The following is an 18504-nucleotide window of genomic DNA, read 5'->3' as shown; positions in this document are numbered from 1 at the left end:
GAAAGAATAGCTGGGATGAGATCAGGGCTGAGCACTGGGGGATGTTCTCCCAGGCCAGACCGGCAAGAAAATGCACAACCCTGTGCTGCTGAGTGACCCTGTGGCTGTCTCTGGAGGACCAGCACCTCCCAGGTGAGCAATGGAGCTGCACCGAGAGGGGCAAGGAGGTACCTGAGGGCAGGAAGGGTCTGATGCAGGCTCCGCACATGCAGACCTGCAAAATCCCCCTGAAGGGGTTTCATTAGGACACGTTACGGCATCTTACAGCCTGGTCTTTTTTCCACAGTCCTGGGGCTCATCTGCAAAGGGGTCGGGTGGGATGGTTTCCTCTGAGTGACCACATCTATCAGGTTTAGCCACCTCCGTGCTGGCGGGTGCAGGGACATCTGCAGTACGCTGACACCAGCCAGTGCAGAGCATGGCTGTTTGAGCATGAATTCCCTCCGGCAACTGCTGCGCTGCCCCAGCCAGGCTGCTCTAGTCCCTTTCTGTAGGGATCGGTGGCACACTGGGGTGACACCTCACATGTGTGGATTCTGTGAGCCTACCTGTGCGTCTGTGGCATCGGTGGAGCTGTTCCCGCTCACAGCATCCTGGCAGGGGTCACTGGAGACAAGGCCACAAAGGGAGACGGACACAGCGGAGGAGGAGCTGGGGAGATAAGACACGGTAAGAGCCTGGGAGGGAGCTGCCGCTGCCGTCTTCTTTGCCGGCTCAGGCAGGAGATGCCATGGCCACATGGCACAGTACCCCACCAGCTGCAGGGGACAGAAATGCCCCAGAGTTGAGCCCCATCCACTCACTTCATCTCCAGGGTCAGGTTGGTGTTCGCTGCTGTCAGCTGGTTGACAGGGATGCGGTAAGTGAAGTTTCCAGTCCTAGAGACACAGAGAGAGCATTAGATCTCGCTGCAGCATTTTGGGCGGCTGTGAGATGGGCAGCATAGCCCCCAGGTCTCCGTTGGGATGACACTTCAGAGAGGGGGGCTTCCCAGGCTGGTTCCCAAGGATGAGCTCATCACCAAACACACTCTTCCTGCACTCTGAGGGAAGGACTCGGAGCCCCAGCTCCTCTGCCCTGGGTACAGCATGGGCTGCCTTGAGGTGACAGAGCCACCCAAGGCTCCAGGAGCCACCCGTTTAGTTCCTGCCCCGGCACTCCTGCAGTGCTGCCACCAGCCCTGCCTCACTCACCTGCATGCGTCGACGGTGACGCAGTGCTGGGGCTGGATGGCCATATTGATTTCCACGATGCGGATGGAGTGCAGCACTGGGCTTGGCCCTGTGGGTGGGAGAACAGGCTATTTAGGAACAGCACAGGGATGTCAGCTGGGGTACCCTGAAGTGAGAAGGGCTGGAAGGGCTGCCTGGCACAGAGAGCACCTTTTCTTATCATCGTGGAATCAGAGAGGGGGTCAGATTGCCGCAGAACTGCACTAACACCATGCTCAGCCACGGAGAGCCCAGAGAGGGGGTGCCCCACACTGTACCAAGGGCTGGTCATCCACGCTCCCTTCTCTCTGCTGCCAGCGTGGCTGAATCTGCATGTTTCTTCCTCTAAATCTGATTTAGATGCGGTTGAGCAAGCCAAGATGGGGGTAAGAATGGAGATGTGGGTACAGGAACCTCAGAAGGGAACCAGCAACTGGCCAATATGGCCAGAATGCGTAGGACAGCATGGGGGAGTAGGGGCAGGGTTGCAGGCTGAATGTGGCCGCACTGGGAGAGCTAGGGGCAAAAAGGCTACAGGCTGGGGACACAGCAAGGGCTGTGCAGGGCAGAGGAGTCCCGGCTGGCTGAGGATACCCCAGGAGAGAACCCAGGACCACAGTGCTGCTGCAGGGAGGGCAGGAGATAGGTTCCACCTACCATCCGTGCTGGGATCCTCGGTGCGGGGCCACTCGCTCACCGGCTGCTTGATGCTGCGCTGCTGCCGCGCCTGCCCCAGTGGGGAGTTGCTGCGGGAGAGCGAGAGGTTGGAGATGTACTTGGATTTGCCCTGGATGTGGGTGAAGGGGGAGGAGGGGCTGGCATTGGGGCTGCCGAAGCTCTGAGACCTGTCAGGTGTCTTTGGCCACTTGGTGTAGGAGGTCGCTTTCCCGGTGATGCCCCTGGATTTGGCTTTGATATTTGTCACCGGCAGGAGTGAGGTCTGACTTTGGTCTGCAAAGAGAAGGGAAAGGTGGTGCTGAGGCAGAGAGGCTGGCAGCACTCCCAGCCTCCAAGGCCAGTGCAGAGAGAATGGCTACCAGCTCTGGGTTGGTCCTGGCCCCATGTCATCTCCTGTATTACCCCCTCTGCGTGCAGCTGAGCCTTCCCAGCCTCTGTGCCCGAAGGGGCTGGCAGGACCCTCGCAGCAGGGGGAAGCTAACACCGGCTGTGGGGGCAAAGGGGGGCACAGCCCTGTGCTCTGGCAGGGCACAGTGTTGAAGGCAAGGTTAAGGTGTGACTCCAGGGGTGTTATGGCTCTGCAGAGACTGAGGTGCTGTTCCACCTGCAACAGCGATGATGATGGAGCAAGCGAGCTTGCAAACGCCCCACTTGGGCAGCACACTGCCTGGCCTCCCAGAACCCTGCTCCGAGCAGAGGGGAAGGTCACACTGCAAAGTACAGCTGCTTGGGCATGCTGGTTGGCCTGGCGTCTCCTCTCAGGACTTTGTGCTGGCAAAGCAGGCAGGTCCAAGGACCTTCCAGCCCCTACTTACCTGATCATGGATGTCTGAACCGTGCCACGCGGGCAGCAGAGGCTGTTCAGCCCGGCAGTCCTGCTCTGCCCCACAGCTGCCTGCTGGAGCAGCTCTCAACCCAGGCAGCGGGTGTGGAGGAAACCAGGCACGTTCTGAAGGGCAGGTGGCATGTCCTTCTTGCAACGTGCAGAGGCAAGGCATGAGGTGGGATGGGGCTGGGGATACGAGGTGATGCAATGGGAAGACAGACCTTGGTGGTGATGCTGAGGCTGGTACCTACCTGTCCGGTTAGTGGCATGAGTAGGGCTGGTCTCAGAGAGGGCAACAGAGGAGACATTGGTGGGAGCAGCAGAGCAGCATGTGGAGAAACATGGTGGGCTGAAGCAGGCCAGCACGCTGTGACCAGGTAAGCCGAAGACCAAGTCATGCATGTCCGCTGTGACTGCAGGGCAAACAGCAGGAACACACCAGGTAAGTCAAGGCGAGAGGCACCTAACAAAGGCAGCACCACATGCCCCCAGCATCCCTTCCACAAAACCAGAGCCCCCGGCCCTACGGCATGAAGACGGCACAGCGCCAGCAAGCCCCCTCGGCATGGCGGAGCAGCCACGTTCACCACCCTGCACCACAACCCGCCATCACCCCCCTGCCCTGCCGTGACCTACCGTGCTGCGTGGGGGTCCTGCTGCTGGCTTTGTCTGACGCAGCTGTGGATCGCACCATCTGCGTCTTATCAAAGTTCTGGCTTGACCTGAAATGTAGGAAAATAGGGTGAAAACCTCTAGCACGGGGGGTGATGGTGTCACTTGTACATGAAGAAAGAAGCGGCTGCAGCGGTGAGTGGGGCGATGGGACCAGGTACACGGAGCAAGAGCAGATGTTGAGAGCGCGAGGGTGAGGAGGAGCACAGACTGGAGTGATCTGGGGAAGGAAGGGCAGGAGAGGCACGTAAGCCATGAAGAGAGCAAGGGGAGCTAGGAAATGTCGCAGCAGGCTGTGTGACTGTCCCACACCTGGCAGGAAAAAGTCCCAGCTGGTTCAGAGGACACCAGCACTGCTCCCTCGATGCTCACTGTGGAACAGGGTGTACCCAGTGGACTTGATTTCCAACAACAGTGATCTCTGGGGTGGATTTATGCGCTCAGGTCTCAACATGTGAGGCCATAACGGGCTCCAAGCACTCACCGTTCCCTAAGAGAGGTGCCCCTTATCTCCCTGAGACAGACTGTTCTGCACTTTGGTTTTTAGAAACACACACAATCCCACCCAGATTCGTCCCCTGTAATTTCAGGTGTCTCACTGGAGCTACCAAGACCTGAGCTGAGGACACCACAGACATCTCCTGAGGGTAAGGCAGATGTGGAAGGGAGGAACCGCTGCCTCCAGCTGCTTTTCTCCCACATCTGCACAGGGAGCCCAGAGCAACACCACTCCTGGGCACCAGCTACCGCCTGCAGAGGTATGGGATAAACCAAGGCTCTTGCCTTCACATACTGTAGCTCTCCCCTGAGCAGAAATTTTTACTGAGCTCCTAACGAAGATGTTCATGATTTTACCTGTGCAGACCCTGCCCAGGCACAGGAGCAGTTCAGTGTTAGCTGTCCCACATCTGCCTTGTCCTGTACCCATGTCTTGCCAGTCCCCTTAGCATTCGTCAAGGTTTCTCAAAAGATAAACAGAGCTTTCACTCATTTAGAGACATCAAAGTACCACTTAGTCACCTGCAAGTCTTGTCTGATTACACGTATTTCTTTTTCAGGTGAAAGGAGATGCAATGCCTGTCTCCCAGAGGGAATATGGGCACAAGCCTCTGGAGCTAGCCTTCATCCCAGCCAGAAACCTGCCCCTGTCCCTCACGTTCCTCCACTGCCTTGTCAACACTTCCCATGCATAGCTTTATCTTGCATCCCACAAGCAATTACTTTTTAAAATTGCTTCCTGTGAAACACTCTGCTGTGGAGTTCTTTTAAGAAAACATTACTTGTGCCTTTCACCTCTCTCCGTGCAGTGTTCTGCTCAAAGAGCGTTGACAGACGGTAGGGGCTGCTTTAAGGGAGGTGTTTTGCAGCAGCCCTGCAGATCCTGCTAACGGAGGTGCTTTGCAGGTCTGCACCTAATGAGTAACTCAGCCAGCTTTCCCTCGGCTGGTACCTTTTAAAACATTCCCGGCGGTGATGGCTCAAAACAATAAATAATTTTGGGTTTTTTTCTGTCCTTCCTTTGCACAGTAAGATGTCCTGTACTTGAGAGTGACCCTCCACAATAAAGCTACTCACATATGAAGAGAGGGTAAGAGCAGCTTTTTGGCTAATTCTTCCAAGTCTTCAGTCTTTTTAAATATTCCCTCCGCTCCTTCCAAACTGTCTGCTCCTGCTCTACCTGTTGTATTTATTTCTTCATTTAGCCTTTGATTAATTGGTTCTTCAGTCTCCTAAACCTAATTTCCCCTTCCTGATGGGGTCCATAATCCTTTCTCCTGGAGTCCCACTTGCTGTCCTCTTTCTTTGCTTTCAATTTGCTTAAGATTCTTGGTCTTCTGCAGTGCAGATGATAAAAAGAAGAGGAACTGAGAGAAGGGGTGCAGCAATTCAATAACAGTATAATGAAACAGTAACATACCGTGGACATAGAGCGACCGGGACCCCAGGACCCCTGTGCCGAAAGAGGGCCAGGAGACAGGCAGTGGGCACAGCAAAAGAGCTACAGGACAGTGAAGGGAAATGAGAAGAAAAGATGGGTTGGTAGAAGATGAGGAGGATGGGGCAGGGAATGGAAAAGGATATGGAAGATAATGGAAATGAAAAGACCAGAATGGGAAAATTAAAGACACAATGGAAAGAAAATTAGTTGGATGAGAGATGTAACCAGAACAGGAGGGAGAGAAATAGGACAGGGAGAAAGAGAGAGAAAAAAAGAGACTCATTATCCGGTCACGTGAGCTCCCAACAGGGGTGAAGTGTGCCAAAGCTGAATGCCCAGCACAGGCTGCCCGTGGCCACGCCGGCCAGGCTGTTCCCTCTGCTCTCTCTGCACTAAGGACACTTGGCAGAGGAAAACTCTTGCCCAGTACACACCGGTCCAGCCCCACTGCAGTCAGTGGGATGCTGCTGGTTTAGGCCAGCTGAAGAGGCATCCAAAGAGCATGCAGACTGGCCACGAGTGGGTATGTGAGCAGCCAAATAAAGGGTATTTTCTTGTTCTCTGTTCCTCGTTTCTTGCTCCAGATAGCTTAACTGACGTCAGACTTGGATGTGCGGATGCGTTTCCTTGGCTTTACAGCTTGACTGACTGGAACCGTGCTCAGCGCAGCGGCCGCTTTTTGTGCTTCAGACTCCCCCAGTCACCAGATCCCTCCCACAGAGCCCAGAAATACCTACCCATCGATATCCACAAGGTCCTCCTCACTGCGCAAGCTCAGCACATAGAGCGTGGACATGGACACCACACTGGAAAGAAAGAGAGAGGGAGAAGCTGAGGATGTGCACGGGGCGAGGGATATGTCACAGTGCTGATCTGCTTCCAAGGGATTTTCAGCCCATGAAAGCACCCCCCTCACTACACACCCCACGGAGGGCACGGGCCGAACCGATGAGCTGTACGGCAGCGGAGCGGCAGCCCAGGCTATGGTCTCACCTGAATGCCATGATGATGACCAGGGCGATGATGGTGCCCTGCAGGAAGCGCTGGCTGATGCAGGCCTGTTCAGGGACAACTGATGGAGACTGCAAGAGAAAAATTCCAGGATAGCTCCAGACTCCTTCCTGCTCTGGTCCTTGCACAGATCTCACCCAGCCCAGCCCAAGTGCTCTTCCTGCTCCCCTGCAAGCCCTGAAGCCCCTCAGCACAGAAGCCATATAACATCTTCATTGGGCGTGGACAAAAGGGATCATGGAAATGGGAGCAGACAGGGTCTCTCCCTCTGCAGCGTATGTAAAAGAACACACGAGGACCACCCAGACGGCTGTTCTTAGGCAGACCACCTTCCCCCGCACCATGAGGCTCCTTTGGGAGCAGCCCCTTACCTTGCTGGCTACTTTGTGGGGCCGCTTTTTGTGAGGCACGCTTCCCGCACGGCTGAACTGGCTTCCCGTTTGGCTGCAAGGGGAAAGGAGGAATGGAGCTGAGCTGTGCAGGGGCAGCACTCGAAGCAAATCCCAGGCAAAAATGTGATTCTCTGGTAGGGAAGAAATCTCTGTGTGGCCTGGCAGTGACAAATCCTTGTCACTTCATCTGCTCAGGGGTAGGTGCAGTGCTGCTCTGTGGCCCAGAAAGCCTGAATTCTGCCCCAAAACCTGCAAAGGCTGACCAGGGCCAGTGTGATCATTTCGGTAGCACGAGAATCTCTTTGCCCTGAGAAAGGTGCTCACGGGAAACACGGAGACTATTTCATAGTGTTTTTTTGGGGGGCTGGGCTAAGAGCAGGCTGTGGGTATGTGTCTGCCAGACCCGTCTCACTAATTTCAGCTCCTTGAAACTACCCCAGGCCAAATAACAACTGCCGACACCCCACCACTCCTCCCCATCTCCCCTTTCCCAAACTGAGCTGTTGCTCAGCGCTGCCTGGGCTCAAAAGGAGACATCTCTTTGTATCCCTCAGCATCCCCTACCTGAATGTCCCAGAGCTCACAGTTGACTTCATGCTGTCCAGCCGCTTGAGCTTGGCCAGCTTGTGACTCCACCTCTCCAGCTCATCGATGCGAGTCTCCAGGTTGTCTGTCAGTTTGCACAGCTCCTTCACGGCTCCCACATTCTCCATGAAGATGCGCTCCTGCCAGAGAAGAGGTCGGTGGCCTGAGTCGTCTGGCATTGGGAGGTACTCCAACTCCTGTGGGTCTGGCTGCCCTGACTGCTCTCCCATGGCCTGCCCAGGGGAAAAGCTACAGAACACCCAGCTCTGGGGGCAGGAACACCCAATGTGACACATCTGGATCTCTACAGCCCCTGGATGCAAGAGCAAGAGATATTCTCTTCAAGCCCAACCAGAAAAAAAATAAATGTTAGCCTGGGATCCCTGAGAACTCTGTCTCCTACTGGTGCTAATCCAGAGTCCTTAGCTACAAAGGACAGACACAAAGTCCACTGTCAGTCAGGAGCCCTTGGTCCAACCATGTGAGCAACGCTCCCCATCTGCCCCTGCTCTGCTCTACAGTGCAAGCTGTTGCAATTATTTTGCAGCATAATCCAGCAGACAGTTGAGCCAGACCTCCCCAGTACCCACCCTTGGGCTCTGCGGCTCCACTCGCCCACACAAGCACTCCCTGAGGCAAAACATCTCGCTCGTGTGCTGGTCCAACCCTGCGCTCTGAGGATCTTGGACACCACGGATAATTTGTGGGCAGCAGGTAGATGCCTCTTGGGAGAGCTCAGCTAGAGCAGACCACAGAGCCTGCTGTGTGCTGCAGCCCTTTTGTGGGGCTGATGCTGAGCTGCAGCCCATGGAGGAGGGCTGTATGCAGAAAAAAAGGACAGCAATGGCCTGGACACGTGCAGATGGGACAGAAAATGTCATGCTCACAGCTACTGCTAGCTGGTAATGTAACTGCAGGGATCTAGGCTACCACAAAGAGAAACAGGGCACTAAGGTCAGTCCTGGCCATTCCTACTCTGGATAGAGTGATGCAGGAGAGAACTGGCAGCTTTGGGAGGCTGTCCCCTTGATGTCCAGAGCAGAAACAGGCTGCCACAGGTTACAGAGAGGTCAGGCAGCCAGGTGTTCTGGGTTATCTTGACATAACCACATTATCTTATCCAGAAAGGAGAGATTATGACTAAGAGCCTCCCTACAGGAGGCTGCCAACAAGGAGCCCTTCCTGAGGGAGATGCTGCCAACTTTCACCAACATCAGGCTAGTTCCTCCCTGCTGATGTCTGCCCTCCACCCAGGGCTGCTCCTGACAACCGAAAGACAAGCCAGGTCTGAAACTCATGGGTGGTGTTGGCCTAGAAGCATTTCCCAGACATCACAATTTTTCTCTTCCATTTCCAGCTCCACAGCTCCCCAGAGCCAGGTTCCACAGTGTCCCCAGTCTCCTCGCCCCTCCCGGCTGCCACCAACCTTGTTCACCACCAGGAAGTTCTCAAGGGTCTTCCCATTGGAAAAGACCAGGTCCCCGGTGTCCTTCACAGCTTCAGGAAGGATCTCCTTCACCTCCTGAGCAATGACACCTGTGTGGAAACAGCGCAGTAGGTTACAAGGGAATTTGATTAGATGCCTAAACTTCAGGTGATGAGAAGCCCCTGCTCTCCTGCCCCATGCCCAGGGGGCTGCCCCAGGGCAGAGGTGGCTGCAGCTGCCAGGCCAGGCGGGGCAGCACTGCCTGGCACCATCAGCAAAATGCCACCGTAGGCTGCAGAACACGAGGTGCAGCGCTGCAGACACAAGCAGGTCGCTGTGGTGTGACGTGGGGCCCATACCTGTCTCAGAGGTGTTGTCAATGCCCACCGTGGCTGCAAACTCAGGCTTGTAGTTGTAATGTACTAGACGCATGCGAGAGATCCTCTTCAGCTGCTCTGTGGTGTCCACCTGGGACAAAACAGACACATGCAACTCTTAAAGTGGGGTGTTGCTTCTGAAGTTCCCATGACTCCCATTCCAAACAGCAAATCACACTGGCTCATGGCAATACCTCTGTGAGACAGCCCTGAACGCTGCCCAGGGCAGCCTTCAGGGCAAATAGTGTTTGCACTGGGGTTAATCTCCAGTTCTTGTCACTGGACAAGTTCCTCGGCAGGAGGAGACTGAATCCCATCGCACAACCAGGCAGAGGGCAGGGGCAGTTCTCATAAATACGAGATATGATTGTCCCCTCCTTTTCTGGAGAGGCACATCCAGCTGAGAGAACTTCAGAGCAGAGCTGAGCCTCTCACCCAGGCTATCTGAGATGCTTGCCTGTTTCCAGGTTTGTAACTTCTGCGTTTGCTAGTTCTGGCTAACACTGGAAAGGTCAATATTCCCTGACATGGTGGACAGGCTGTGTTTGGGACAGACAGACTTCTAAGGCACTTCCTATCTGGTCAGTAGGAGCTCAGGTAGCCCATGAGGGTTGTGTCAAAATCGGCAGCTGAAAGAGGCTCACAAGGACACTCACACTTCTGTGGTGCCTCTTCAGATCCCTGATCACCCCAAACCTACCCTGGTTACCTGGCTCTTACCTCCTGGATGTCCTCCTTCACTCGGACATCTGAAGGGTGCATCAGTGAACCCATGACCTTCACATTGCCATGGACCACCAGGGCTTCATCCGGGCGGTCTGTGTTGATGCCAACCCGGCCGTGGTGAAAAACAGTATCAGGGAGCTGTGCCCGCTGCCACAGCACATCGCTGTCACTCTCAAACTGGCCAGGGTTGGAGGCCTGTGGAGAGATGAGAAAGCGGGGACTGAAAAGCAGCAGCAGCAAAACCGGGGATAGAAATAGTGTGGTGCTGCTGAGCAGGGGCACTCTGAGATGTACGCAGGGTGAGGATGCCAGGAGAGCTCCACAGAGCCATCCCTCCATGCACATTGCAGGACTGTGCGGCAAGAGATGGACATCAGAGAGCCCCAAGCTGCTGCAGTGGCCTGGACAGTGCCAGGCACCCCACGGCAGCACTGTGCCGTCCCCACTAGCGTGGGTGCGAAACACCTGCGAAACAAAGCTTGGTATAAGCAGAAGCACCCAAGGTCCTTGCTCCACAGAAGGAAAACAGATGGGGAAGATCTTGGCTGGAACAGGAGCATGTTCATCCGAGTACCCTCAGAACTGGGAGGGGGCTTTGGGGATGAATAGCCCAGGTGATGAGATCCTGGCATGGGTCCCTCTCCAGCCTGCAGCGCGCTGAATTACAGCCCTCAAGGATGAGCTGTGGCAGTCCCAGCCTCGCAGGAGGGACAGCAAGGAGGTGGATAGAGCAGAGCCAGCAAAGGACAAGTGAGGCCATGGAGGTGCGAGACAGAGCTTTGCAGCAGCACAAGGCAAAGTAGCAGGGGCAGGGATCCACTGCCAGCCCTGGGAACAGATCCCAGCCTGCCCTTACGACAGAGGCAGCCTCAGCATTCATCTGCTGGCCCCATCTAAGCCTCCCTCTGCAGGAACCAAGCCTGTGCCTGCTCTGCTCCTCTCCCTAAAGGAACATCCTTGCTTTCTTGAGCTGTTACCTCAACTATCAGAACTGTTCCTAACAACCCCAACCAGAACCACGCAGGACAGCAGGAGACCAAGGCTGTTGCTCCTAGGTCCCAAATTCTGGAGTTCTGCCCTGCTGCCGTGGTTCTGTGACCCACTCACAGGCTGAGACGGAGCGATTCAGGCTGCCTGCAATTCCCAGCAGTTCTACGCTGGGCACCCTGGAGGTGCATGACTCGCCATGAACTTACTTGCCTGCAGACTTTGAGGTCACCCTGCTTCTGTTTTATTCCCTGCCTTCACACCCCAGAGCTGAGTGCTCCGGCAGAGCCCCAGCAGAGCCTGGGGATGGTGCCTTTCTCTCCCTGCTCCCCTTCATTGGAGCACTGCAGCCTTAGGACATGCAAAAGGTGCTGCCCTGGGAAGGTACCCAGTCCTCCCGCACCTGGAGGCTGCAGAATCCCAACAACACTGTTCCCTCACTCCCACCAGGCTCTACCCTGGACAGTGGTCCGGCCTTGGGAGAACGGGATGCTTTCCCTATCCTGCAACAGGTTCTTGCATGCCCTGAGGCTGCTCTGATGAAGCAGGTGTGGAAAGGCTGCAGCCAGAACCCAGCCATGGGCATGGACAGCTACAAGCAAGGCAGTAATAGTTTGGAGAAGGTGGGGAAAAGCTGGGTGGGGAAAGCACTGAAAAGCCAGAGGAAGGTGGGAAGATTGCCCAGGACATCCAGCAAAGGACTGCACGGCACCTGCAGAGGCTGAGGGAGGAGAAAGGGACTTACTCTGACGATGATGCGCTCAGAGATGTGGGCTGCGAGCGTGTAGTTCTGGTTCTGCGCGTGTGCCTGCAAGGCTACCACGAGCATGAAATACCTGCCAAGAGGGGAGAGAGGTCAGGGTGCCATCCTGCACTGGGAACTGCTGAGTCTGCTCTCGCACTGGAGCCTGAGGCATGGCACCAAGCTGTCATGGTGGGCTTGGTACATCCCCGCTCCTTGTGCTGTGGGGCACAGGCACTGTCGCCAACCCCTCAGAGTGGAGGAGACCCTTCCTGTGGCCACAGCAGACACCTCCTTTCCTCCACCCAGACAAAGACAGCCAATTCAGGACCTGTCCTCCTCCCTCCAGCCACACTCCCTGATCTGGGGACTGGCACATCCCCAGGCCCTGAGTGCTCAGGACAGCTTGGACAAGGCACCTGTGCTCCTCACCTCTGGTCTGGGTTGGGTTTGCCTTTCTTCCGCATGTTGTTGGCAGTGGTCTCACTGAAGTGCAGGCGCCCCACGGTGACCTTGGTGACCTGCTCTGGAGGTAGGTTGACCCTGAGGAAGGGAAAACAGAGGAGTGAGCGAAGATGCCACTGGAGAGAAGGGTCTTTGGGGAACAGCCAGCTCCTGGCCTGCTCCACGGCAGGTCTATGAACTGGGCACAGAGCAGAGCGGGGAATGTAAAGAGAAGAAAACTTTGTTGTGGGAAACAGAGGAGAAAAGTGGAGTGTGATACCCACAGTACTGCCCTGAGACCTCCGACTCAGCCCCTTCCCCACCCTCTCCTGCCACCGCTTACCCCCCCTCCGTGAACACCCCCTGGCAACACTCACGTGACGGGGTTGAAGGGCCGTTTGCTGCGGTCAGACTGCGACTGCTCGATATTGATCGACTGGTTCAAGGCCTCCAGCTGGAGGGGAAGATCAAGGCGTGTGAAGACGGGCAGAAAGCTGAGGCCTTCCCAGCTCCTCCCCAGCGCAGGCCAACTGTCTGCCCAGCCCTCCTAGGACCCAGTACCCCCGACTGGCAGCACCCAGCTCGAGTGTGGCTGTTGCCCAAGCATGGGTGCCTTCCTTGGCAGGGGGGCAGCTGGGGTTGGCAGGATCTTCCCAAAGTAGCTCTGTACCTCTAGAATCAAGGCTCAGTGAGAGGCAGCCCTGAAGCACCCAGGCAGTGACTGAGTCCGTCTTAGGACTTGTATTTTGAGACCTGCCTTGTTCTGGCCTTCAGCACCCCCCTACACGCAACTTAGCACGTGAAGATGTGGTGCTGCCTCATCCCAGCCATCTGCTGAGCACCCCTTCTCCCTGCTGGTGTGGCTACTGGCCCTTAACTCCCGCTTGCCTTCACTCCGTGCAGCTTCAGGTAGAAGCACTCTAAGGGTTTCAGGCCTTCAGGGGTCTTCACATACTTCGGATCTCCAAGCATGCCGATGTAGACCGTGACCTGGAAGTGATTCTTCTTCTGGCACACAAAGGCATCGTCGCCCACAGAGAAGTTGAACCCCTTGTCAGCATCCACGCGGTATGTGAGCATCGGGCTGTGGAAAAGGCAGTGAGCGTTACAGCCCCGTGCACAGGCTTGTGCTTGTGGGGGGAGGATGAGCCTTCCAGCACTGGGCTCCCAGTTCCAGAGAGACAGGGAGCTACTGGGGATGGGGCAGCAGAAGCTGTGGGGATGATGAGGGGATGGAGCATCTCCCTGATGAGGAAAGGCTGGAGAGCTGGGGCTGCTCAGCCCGGAGGAGAGAAGACCGAGGGGCTCTGATCAATGCCTACAGACACCTTAAGGGCGAGTGCCAGCAGGACGGGGCCAGGCTCTTTTCAGTGGTGCCCAGCGACGGGCCAAGGGGCAACGGGCACCAACGGCAACACGGCAACTTCCATCTGCATGTGAGGAGGAACTTCTCTGCCTCGGGGGTGGCAGAGCCCTGGGCCAGGCTGCCCAGAGAGGCCAAGGGGTCTCCTTCTCTGGAGACGTTGGAACCCGCCTGGACGCGGCTCTGTGCAGCCTGCTCTAGGGGAGCTGCTTCAGCAGGGGGGTGGGCTGGGTGACCCCCAGGGGTCCCTTCCAGCCCCCACCCTGCTGTGTCTCTGTGAGCAGAGGCAACAAGGGGTCCATAGGGCACAGTGCACAGCCACATCCCGGGGTGCGGATGCCTGTAAACCACCCCAAAGGGGGAGTGGGAAGGGCTGGGGGGACAGCTCACCACCATGTCCCACCACACCTGAACAGCAGCTGTATGGTGAACAGTCCCACCTCGCCGCAGACTGCGAAGGCCACCTCTGCTCACATATAGAGCCACAAAATAATCCTGAGGCACAGCAGGCATGTGGGAGGGGAAGGAGGGTTGTCTGGGGGCAAAAGAGACAACCCCTGATGCTGTCCCTCCTGCCTTGCACCGATGCTGCTTTTGGGTGCTCATGGGGCTGATCGGCACAGGCATGATGTGAACCCAGGACCTTGCCTAAGCCAGGCAGCAACCCGTCCTGCTGGGCAGGGCTGAGAGCTCAGGGCAGGTCCATACCTCCCTGAAGCTGCCAGTTTGGCTTTAGGTAGGTCTTCAACTGGAAAGGAATACTGTTCCTGTGACTAGGATTTGATGAGGATGCTGGAGCAACCACCCCTCTATATGCTACGCAATAGTACTACTACTGTAAACAAAGTATAATACGAGCCACAACAGGCTATCACCTCCTTTCTGAGCGCTGCTCTTAAAAGTGCAGAGGCTCAGCCCTGGCTCAACACATGCTGGAGATATCGAGCCCCACAGCCTGGCCAAAGCCTGGAGCAAACACCTTAATGCTGCTCACTAGGAGGAGAAGCTCAGGCTGACTTGGTGGGGGTCCCACGCCTCCGCTTGCTTCACCCACCGCATTCCCACCGCCACCTGCGCTGCTGCCAGGCAGTGCTGCCTGCCTGCCGGATTCCTGCCGAAATCACAACCACCTGCTCCAGCTGCTGCAAGAAGCTTCCAGTTCCCAGTGGGCAGGTCCAGAGGAGGAGGAGGGGGCCCTGGCTGCCCGATGAACACATACCAGCTGGGGAGGGTTTAATCTACATCTCCTTAATGGGCTGGTTACCATGGGAATGAAAGAAATATGCAGCCTTTGCAGCAAGTCCCCTTTCTCTCACCATCCAAAAACCCAGACCTGGGCTGGTGGGCCCCTGGGGCGCTGCCGCCCTATGCAGGGGGAAGGAGATGCCTCTCATCCTGCCTCCCCATCAAGCAGTTCTAGCATAACACCAAAATCCCATTGCTTTTAATTAAAGAACTACAAATGAGGTAAAGGGGTGCTCAGCCTGGCCTTTGACATCAGGCTTAAAAATTATGGACCAAAACATTCCACCAAAGCAAACCACTTCTGACTTCCACCTCCAGTTCTTAACACGGACAGACACTGCCCAGAGCGGTGGGATGGGAGGTGGACAGACTGACAGCGATGGACAAGGCACACCTCAGCAGATTCTGGGAACCAGGAGATAGGAGATACAGAAAGGTCATGCTTGCTCCCCTGCTGTCCCTTCCTTTCTCCTGGGAAGAAAGCCATTCTAACCCCACCACCACACTCGTGGGATTAATGTGGATGAAACCTGCGGGTGTTTCCAGGCAGCCGTGAATAACGCTGGGCTGGCCATGAGCAACTACTCATTTCTTGCACCCGGGGGACCGGCAGCTGCCATGCCGTGCCCCGAACACAAACCAGACGGTGGGAGCAAAGCACTACCTTAGCCCAGAAGCACGAGAGGAATTCCCCTGTGCTCTCACCCTCCTCCCAGACTCAGCCCTGAATTCTCCATCTGTTTTTTCTTGTTGGGGAGCTGCGACTTGGGCTGGCCCGAGCACCCTCTGTGCTCACCCCGGGGGTGGCAGAGCTATGCCCGACTGCTTTCACCAAGACCCTGCCTCTGCCTGCCCAGGACCCCCAAGCGTTCACCACTCACCCCACTGGTTTTTAAGAGAAAGTCAAGGAGAGGGAATGTCTGACTGAGCTTGCAAACCACGGATGCTTCCACAACATGCTCTGGTTAGCATCACTCAAACTGATGGCTGCTAAACACATGCTGATAGAGGGGAGACAGTCAGGTTCCCCCTCCTCTGTCTTCTAGAAATGCCTGGTCCCTGCAGAGCCACCTTCTCAGAGGCTCCTTTTCTCTGAGTTTTCCCAATGGCAGTGGCTGGTGCATCCCCCAAAGCTGGATCCCCGCGCTGGGGTAGACGGGAGGCAAGAAGCTGCTTTCCAGGGATCTCTCCAGCCCTCTGCCTTCAGCCTATCACTTCTGGCTGAGCCAAGGAGCTGCTCCCAGATCACCCCCACTGCAGGACAGGGTATCCCCTGGATCCCCAATTCTGGTGCTTTTTCACTCTCATATTGTAAATCCCACCTGGAGGCAGCAAATCCACCCCCCCACCCCCCCACTGCCATGTGGCACGAGGACATCACGGCCTGCAGCACTGTAAGGAATCCAGTGACACTTGTTAAAAAAACATCCTCCCCTTCATCTAATCCCCAGGGACCTTAGAGTCACCCCCCACCCCGGCACGAACCCAGCATGGGGCAGCAGGCTGGCAGCGTGCCCCTCCCGAGATGTGCCCTCTGGATGGGCAGCTGCCACGGATGGGGCAGCAGGAGAAGGAAGGGCAGGTGACCCCAAGGCAGAAGCCGTTCCTGAGATTAGGGATGACACCAGCTGCTGACAAGTCAATGTCCTGGGGACAGCCAAAGCCATGCTGGCTTCTCCCAGGGAGAGCGCAGGGGTCAGAGGGCAAAGTGTCAGGAATAAAAGGTCTGGGGTCAAACAGATTATTTTAGCCAAAATGCCCCCACTGACAAAAGCAGATTAAGACAGGACTCAGAAGGCCAGGATCAGAGGAGATGAAGTTTCTCCCCATCCAGGTGAGGGTGAGAGGTTACAAGCTCCCCATAGCACCCACACTCAGAGGAGCAGGGAGCACCCTTGCCCTCTGCATTAAAGTGCAAAGCAAAGGGAAAGGCACTGTATGTCTCTGATGAAAAAGGAACGGTACTGGGACCCATGGCCGAGAGCAGGATTGTCAGAGGGATGTTCATATGCCTCAATTGTTTCCTTGCTGGAAGAAAAATCTCCCCCATTTCTCTCCTCCTGCCTTCCAGGTTCCCCAATATCTCAGCCACTCCTAAGACATAATGTCTGGAGATGCCCTAATCAAGGACCATTCACTAATTCCATGCAATCCCAGCTTCCTTTCTCTTCCAGTTTACAAACACCAAGATGGAGGAACCTACAGCTGAGCAGCATGACTGACACAGCCCCAGTGGTGTGTCCACAGCTCAGCACCACACGTGGTCCCTTCAGCTGCCTGAGATGCGCTTGCAGCGTCAGAGAGTGAGACTTCAGTGATCCATCACCACAGGATTAGCCAAGCTGGTGGACAGGGCAATCACCTAACCCAAAACACATCCAGCAGCATTGGACCATGTCACACTGGTCCCTGTCCCCTCAGTGAGATGCAGGATCTGCAGCAAGGCCAAGCTTGGTGCTGCTTGTAAGGACCCTTCCAACCGTGGAGTGCAAGCCTGAAAGCTCAGGTTTAGCCCCCAGACCGGAGCTTTGGGGCAGAGCACTGGGAGAGCACCAGTTTGCTTGACGGGAAGAGAATGGAACCAGCCCAGTTCCCAGGGTTGGAGCAGAGAGGCTCTGGTCCCAGCATGGAAATGTTTCTGTTGGGCTGCACTCCCTTTGCCAGCTGCCTTACCTCAAACTGCAAACCAACGGGCAGCGGGAGGAGGGAGCCTGCTGGCATTTATCAGAGCATGCTGTCAGGGAGATGGATTGCTCCTGCTCCCAGGAGTAAATTAGCGAACTGCTTGGTTCCAGGCCTCTTCAGCACCGCTGCTGGAAACCAGCTAACCCTTTTGAAGGTTCAATGAGTCTAAAACCACAAAAACAGTGCAAAAGGCCAAGAAGAAATATATTATCAATGAAACGGATCCAGGGACTTCGGTCTCCTTCAACCAAGCAAAGCCTGGGACACAAGCCCAAGACAGCCAAGACAGGTTTCCAGGCACCTCCGCTCGAATCCACGCAGCAACCCTTCCCTCCTTTCCTCCATTTCCTTAATCCAGCCTACTTCTAGGAAGTCTGTGTCAAAACTCAATCTATGCAGTTCATAAGAGCCCAGCTCCCCTTTGCTCTCCTCCGGGCAGAGCAGCCACAGGCTGCTCCACGCCTGCCGGGGGACAGGGAATCTGGTGCCACTCACACAATCAAATTCACTGTACAGGTCTCTTAGAAGGCAGAAAAAGCTACTTAGGAACTACAGAATCAGTTCAGATCCCCGCTGCGCTGTCCCCATCAGCCACGGCAAGGGCTGAGACGGAGCCTGGCTCCGTGATACGGCCCAGAACAGCGGGATAAGAGAAATGGTTGAAGGGCCTCTACTCTGCAGCCTTCTGCCAGGAAAACGACTGAACAGAGATGAATTTTTCCACTTATTCACAGGCACAAGGTACAAATATGATCTGATGCCACAGCTACACCTACTGCATAAGAAGGGAGAGCTGTTACATGGGCTTGAAGGGTGCTGACACCAGCTGGAACAAACTCACTCAGGGCTACTGATCATCCCAAACCGCAGCAGGAAACTCTTAGGAGGAACAAAAAACTTTCAGCGATGGTTACTAGTGGACTCGATGACCTTGAGGGTCTTTTCCAACCTAAATGATTCTATACTAAGGGCCCTAATTTTGTGCGTGCAGGAGGAGAACATGGAGTATCATTTAGGTTTTTTTTTTTGCCCTGGAAGATTTTGATTAGTATGGAACATTACACATAAATCCACAGGCATCAGCATAAAACACATTCAAAACCATATTAAATAAAGTACTGACAAAGCAATTATTCCACTAGCCCAACAGAAAGTGTCATGGATAGATGCAGAAGCAGAGCTGGATCTCTCCTGT

The 18504-nt window shown here is 55.6% G+C and overlaps 1 protein-coding gene and 1 long non-coding RNA gene across 5 annotated transcripts in view; one reads left to right on the top strand and one right to left on the bottom strand.

Annotated features, from left to right (window-relative positions):
• Positions 1–5299, top strand: LOC129785122 (uncharacterized). The gene is made up of 4 exons (XR_008748703.1): positions 1–132; positions 495–669; positions 3978–4145; positions 4446–5299. It is a non-coding gene; the product is annotated as an uncharacterized LOC129785122 (long non-coding RNA).
• Positions 1–18504, bottom strand: part of MYRF (myelin regulatory factor) — a 64496-nt gene that overhangs the window by 4327 nt on the left and 41665 nt on the right. For 3 of the 4 annotated variants that reach the window (XM_055813337.1, XM_055813338.1, XM_055813340.1), the window contains 17 exons: positions 12905–13100; positions 12394–12470; positions 12005–12115; positions 11576–11666; positions 9838–10038; positions 9100–9208; positions 8741–8850; positions 7294–7454; positions 6709–6781; positions 6320–6408; positions 6064–6132; positions 3352–3437; positions 2967–3128; positions 1869–2162; positions 1194–1281; positions 804–878; positions 549–651 (listed from right to left, as the gene is read on the bottom strand). In XM_055813337.1, the coding sequence (XP_055669312.1) occupies positions 549–651; positions 804–878; positions 1194–1281; positions 1869–2162; positions 2967–3128; positions 3352–3437; positions 6064–6132; positions 6320–6408; positions 6709–6781; positions 7294–7454; positions 8741–8850; positions 9100–9208; positions 9838–10038; positions 11576–11666; positions 12005–12115; positions 12394–12470; positions 12905–13100 (2095 nt within the window). The remainder of the gene's footprint in view (positions 1–548; positions 652–803; positions 879–1193; positions 1282–1868; positions 2163–2966; positions 3129–3351; positions 3438–6063; positions 6133–6319; positions 6409–6708; positions 6782–7293; positions 7455–8740; positions 8851–9099; positions 9209–9837; positions 10039–11575; positions 11667–12004; positions 12116–12393; positions 12471–12904; positions 13101–18504) is intronic. The other variant, XM_055813339.1, reaches the window with a different exon arrangement.

Source organism: Falco peregrinus, chromosome 9 (genome assembly GCF_023634155.1).
Source record: "Falco peregrinus isolate bFalPer1 chromosome 9, bFalPer1.pri, whole genome shotgun sequence".
Taxonomy (NCBI): Eukaryota; Metazoa; Chordata; class Aves; order Falconiformes; family Falconidae; genus Falco; species Falco peregrinus.
This window is presented reverse-complemented; position numbering and strand designations above follow the sequence as displayed.